Source organism: Carlito syrichta, unplaced genomic scaffold, assembly GCF_000164805.1.
Source record: "Carlito syrichta isolate Samal-C Ts95f unplaced genomic scaffold, Tarsius_syrichta-2.0.1 Scaffold153554, whole genome shotgun sequence".
Lineage (NCBI taxonomy): Eukaryota > Metazoa > Chordata > Mammalia > Primates > Tarsiidae > Carlito > Carlito syrichta.
The window spans coordinates 22,505-27,719 of NW_007097650.1; the positions used below are offsets into that span (position 1 = coordinate 22,505).

Sequence of the window (5,215 nt, forward strand, 5' to 3'; positions counted from 1 at the left end):
CAGCTGCCCAGGAGGCCCGCAGCAAGTTCGAGGAGGCGGAGCGCTCCTTGAAGGACATGGAGGAGTCCATCAGGTACCGGGGCTGGGGAGGGCGGCCCTCTGGCGGCCCCACCGCCCAGTCTGGCCTTCTGTGTCTGTCCTCCTGCGTCAGGCTCTGACGTCCTCAGCTGCCCCTAACTGCCCTGCCTCCCCTCAGGAACTTGGAGCAGGAGATCTCCTTTGACTTTGGCCCCAACGGGGAGTTCGCCTACCTGTACAGCCAGTGCTACGAGCTCACCACCAACGAGTGCGTGTGGGCGTCAGGGGACAGAGGCCCCATGGCCGAGTGGGAGGCGGGTCGGCCTGGAGGCGGGTGGGGCCTGCGGGGTTCCCGAAGGGCTGTCTGGGTGCAGGGATCCCGCTCTGCTGCCCACCCTGCGGGAAGCAGGAAGTAGGCCCGGTGTTGGGTCAGTCCGTGGGCTTGCGGCGCCCTGTGTGCCAGGAGGCTCCCGCCACCCTGCTCCCCCAGGTACGTCTACCGGCTGTGCCCCTTCAAGCTCGTCTCGCAGAAGCCCAAGCCGGGCGGGTCCCCCACCAACCTTGGGTGAGTGGGCTCAGCTTTCCTTCCCTCTGCTCCTCCCGGTGCCCCAGCCCACTGGGCTTCAGCACCCGACTCTCCCGCAGCACCTGGGGCTCCTGGGCTGGCCCCGAGCACGACAAGTTCAGCGCCATGAAGTATGAGCAGGGCACGGGCTGCTGGCAGGGCCCCAACCGCTCCACCACCGTGAGTGCCGGCGGGGTTGGGGGGGGGTGGCCGGTGGGAGGGGCCCGGACCCGGGCCCTTGGGGTGGCCTGAGTGCTGCCTGCTGTTCTAGGTGCGTCTGCTGTGCGGGAAGGAGACCATGGTGACCAGCACCACTGAGCCCAGCCGCTGCGAGTACCTCATGGAGCTGATGACACCGGCCGCCTGCCCGGAGCCGCCGCCTGAGCCTCCTGCTGATGGCGACCACGATGAGCTCTAGCCGGCCAGTGCAGAGGTGGGTTGAGACATGTCTGCCACCTCACTTTGTAGGGACCGAGGAAGGTGGGTCCACATTGAACCCCTCCTGGCCTGTATCTCAGCTTTTTCCTTTAAGTTTTTTAAGAAATGGAGATGGAATCTTGCAATGCTGCCCAGGCTGGTTTTGAACTCTTGGCCTCAAGCGATCCCTTGCCTCAGCCTCTCAAGGTGCTGGGGTTATAGGCGCGTGCCACCCTGCCTGGCGTGTGGCCCCAGCTTCCCAATGTGGTCTTTTCTGCACACTAGAACCTCAAGAAGGCTTGAAACCAGCTCCTTCAGAGCCGTGGACCAAGGCCTGCCCCTGGACCTGCCTGCCCTTCTCTGGGCACAAGACCTGTGGGGGTCCCTGTGCCTGCTGCCCCCGGGGCCCGGTGGGGAAGAGCCACGCTCCCAGGCCCCAGCCGCCTCCGAGGAGGGATCAAGGAGCTCGCCCTCCTGGCACCCTCGCCACGGCTGGTCAAGTCACCCGGCCCCTGCTCTTGCCTGCCTTCCTGGTGGGGATGAGGGAGTGTCTTGACCTGTGACCTGAAAACAATAAAGGTGATCCCCCACCCGAACTGTGGCTGCCTCGCTTTGCCGGCGCGCGTAGGGTGAATGTGGGGAAGACTGTCTGCAGGTCCTGCAGGGCTTCCCCACCGTCGAGGGGTGGGGTGTCCCGGGGGAGGCCTTGTCAGCCTGGCCTGCCCCCAGAGATGCCCAGTGGATGGGCCTTGGGCCGTTCCCATCAGCCTCCCTTGTGTCCTACCCTCCCCGAGTCTCACCCGACCTCGCCCCCACTGGATTAAAAACGACGCTCACAGCCCTGGCCCCCACTTACTTGGTTTCTCCCCACTGGCTTTGACGCCCCTCCCCTGGCTCCACCCCCACTAGATCAGGGGCCCCTCCCGCCCCGACTCCGCCCCATCCCTGGCTCCACCCCATCCCGCCTTTCCCACCCGACTGCCCCATTTGGGCTCTGGCCCGCCCCCGCCTCCGCCCCCTCCCCGCTCGCCGACCGTCCCTCCCCGCGTGACCAGATCGGCTGTCCCAAGCCTGATCTTCCCTCTGGCCCGCCCCCTGTCTGAGGCTCCGCCCCCTCCCCTTGGCTCCGCCCCCTGCAATGCTCTGCAGGGCTCACAGGTAGGATGTCAGCACGCACAGATAGCCCGAGGCGGTAAGATTCTGAACTTTTATTTTCTGGCATGAAAAGTACAAATAATTAAACAATTCCATGTAAAAGTCTGTTACCGCGGCCAGGCCTGTAATCCCGGTAATAAATAGTCTAAACGCAACGCAAAGTGTTCTTGTTGGGTTTTTTTTTTTGTCTTTTTTTTTTAACAGTTCTTTCACCTCCAACATGGACTTTGTCGTGATTTGAAACCTTCCGAATAAATAACAGGATGAAGGGAGGGCTGGAGGGGCTGAGCCCCCTCCCCCGGCCCTGGCCCTACCCCCAGGGTCTTGGAAGACCCAAGGACCCCTCTCTGGGAGCCCTGGCCTGGCCCCCAGGGGTGAGGGGCTGGCCTCCAGGGAGGGGGCCTGGCTGGGCTGAGTTTTGTGTTTTAGAAAAAGAAGTCCCCCTCCCAGTCTCGGGGGTCGCGACAGGGGCCTAGGCCTCTGTGGGGGGTGTGGGGAGATGCCCCCTCTCTGCAGCCTGGCCCCCCCAGGGTGGGGGACAAACCCAGCCCTTATTGCTCAGACGCCTCCTGCACGCGTGCGGAGGGCGGAGGGGAGAAAGCCCCAAGAAACAGCGGGGGAGACGGGGGGACCCGCAGGGGGGTGGTCCCCGCCCTGCTGGAGGGGAGGGGGCGAGGGCAGGGAGGACTTAAAACCACAAGAATAAATAGGTTCGTGTATCAAGAACAAGCTAGGGTTTTCACCAGCTAAATAGGACTGAAAAAATTCTCAAGACAAGAGCAAAAATAATCCCATGGAGACCCCGGGAGGGGGGGACAGTCGCCAGCCACGGGGACCGCCCCGCGGAGCACACGCCCCCGGGTGCCACATGGCTACCATTACTGTTATTAATAATTATTACTTTAATGACTCCACTTCCCCTTTTATAAATAAATTAGGCATAACCACATCTCGGCAAAACTTAAAGAAACAAAGAGAACATCGTCGTTCCTTTAACTTGCAAACTGGATGAAATAACAGAAATATACACAAATGTCCTTACAGGGCAACAGGGCAATAAATAGTTAACATAGCAATAAGTTAAAACTACAAGAAGCTAAATTCAGCAAAAAAGTACAAGAAAGTTAACTGGTGCCAGTTTATGTCTTTTTTTTTCCTTTTTTAAAAATCTCTTCTGTGTGTGTGTGTTTTTTTCTTTTTCTGTCGCTTTTTTTTTTCCTCTTCTGTTTGTGTTTTTTTGTAGCTTTTTTGATTTTTTTTTTTCTTTTTGTTCCTTGCAGCAGAAGCTCCACAGACGTTTAATAACAACACCGGGAGGGGTGGGGGAGAGAGAGCTGGACACTCAAGAGGGACCAAGGCCAGACACCGGGGGCAGGGGAGGGACGTGGGGGAGATGACTTAACTACAGCTAAAGTAGGGGCTTTGCAGTTCTCGGTTCTGATGGGCCCGAGGGTGGAGCTCCGGCCTGTGGCTTCTGTTGGAATTCATTTTGTAAAAAGAAAACTAGGGAGATGCCAGGTCCAGACAGAAGCCGGGGCTGGGGCTCGGAATGGCGGGGGGCGGTGTACACTGCCCTCACCCATCTGGAAAGACGAAAAACCCAACAAACCGAAAGGGGTAAGGGACAGGTGGACAGGGAGGGTGTCTGGGGCCAGGCCCCTGGGCCTGTCCACCAGGGCCTGGCAGGGGTGCTGGGGGCTTGCTGCTGGGGAGGCTGGGCCCTGGTGGGGGAGGCTCAGGGCTGGGCCTCCCCCTCGGCTCCGTGGGCCAAGGCCTCGGCCCAGGGAGGCTGAGCCCCGGGAACGGGGGGGTCCTTTGGCCTCAAGTATTGGGGGTGGCTGCCTCCAGCCCTCCATGATGCCAGAGTGGACCGAGGTATTGTGTGTCTGGATGCATGGACGCTGCGTGAGCGCGCCTGTGTTCGTGGGCAGCAAGGAGACCCCCCGAGGGTCCCGGAGAGAGCTCTGCAGAGAGCCTGGGGTCAGGGTATGGGGGCCCAGAGAGCACAGGGATGATGGGGTGGGGCCTGGGGTGGGGCCTCCTGCCTGGGCCGTGGGATGCCATGGCATGCCTCTGTCCCTGGGTGTCACTGGCGTTTCTCTGTGGGTGTCCAGATTTGATGTCCAAGTCTATCTGTCCACTCCCACCCAAGCACATGGATGGGGGGCCGTATTCGCGTGCCCACGTGTTTGCATGTCCACGTTGACGCAGCCCCAGCCCCTGTCCCTTGCCATCCGTCCCTGTCCACGTGTCTGACTTTGGCCAATGAGTCCCCTACAGTCTCCCGGGCGTGTCTCTGCATCTGTCTGCATGTTCCCGTGGTATGTCTCTCGTGGCGGTGTCTCTGTGGCCCCGTGGACTCCCCGATCCTAAGACCTGCTCCCTGGCCTCCCCCGCCCCAGTTGGTAAACATAACCTGCCAAAATATTTTCTTTTTTTTTTTTGTCTTTTTTTTTGTTTTTTTTTCAAGTTCAAGAATCCCCAGTAAAAATTCTCCACGAGATCTTTTTCCCTTTTTACAAAAATAGAGTTTTTCTTCCCCTCCCACCCCCCCTTTTTTTTTCATTTTGTCTCTGCTTCCAGCCCCACCGCCCTCTCCCCACATTCCACCAAGGGGCTCTGGGCCGGGGGTGCCCACACCCCTCCTCACAGCTCGCTTTTTTGGGGATTTTTAAACCTGTTTCCCTCCCCACCCCCAGGCCCACCTAGGTGCTGGGGAGGCCTGGGACAAGGGGGTCTGGGTGGCCCCCAAGCCACACCGTGGAGCGTGGTTGAGGGTGGGGGAGGGGGCACATCTCTGCATTCTTTTTAGCCAAAAAAAAGGAACAAAAGCCTTCGCCATGAACCAAACCAAGATGAGAGAGTGAACAGCCCAGCCTGGGGGTTTGTTGGTGGGGGGAGGAGGATGGGGTGGGAGACCCCTGGGCACACCCCTTCCCCGCAGACCCTCCTGTCCCCAGTGCTCACCCTGTGGTTTCCGCAGGGAGGTGGGGCCCTGGCGTCGTTCGTAGGCCGGCCTGTCTCTTGGGCCGCTTCTCTTCTCTCTCTCTCTCTCTCTCT

General features: G+C 59.9%; 1 protein-coding gene and 1 pseudogene across 2 annotated transcripts in view; one reads left to right on the forward strand and one right to left on the reverse strand.

Moving 5' to 3' along the window:
• PRKCSH (protein kinase C substrate 80K-H) overlaps positions 1–1,596 on the forward strand; it is a 15,207-nt gene extending 13,611 nt beyond the window's left edge. The window contains exons 12-17 of the mRNA XM_021708874.1: positions 4–73; positions 197–286; positions 509–583; positions 664–763; positions 855–1,016; positions 1,286–1,596. Coding sequence (XP_021564549.1) covers positions 4–73; positions 197–286; positions 509–583; positions 664–763; positions 855–1,001 — 482 coding nt within the window. The 3' untranslated portion in view covers positions 1,002–1,016; positions 1,286–1,596. The remainder of the gene's footprint in view (positions 1–3; positions 74–196; positions 287–508; positions 584–663; positions 764–854; positions 1,017–1,285) is intronic.
• A 597-nt stretch (positions 1,597–2,193) lies between these two features.
• On the reverse strand, positions 2,194–4,437 carry LOC103252015 (annotated as a pseudogene). The gene has a single exon (XR_503761.1). The product of XR_503761.1 is annotated as a basic proline-rich protein-like (transcript).
• Between the last annotated feature and the right edge of the window lie 778 nt (positions 4,438–5,215).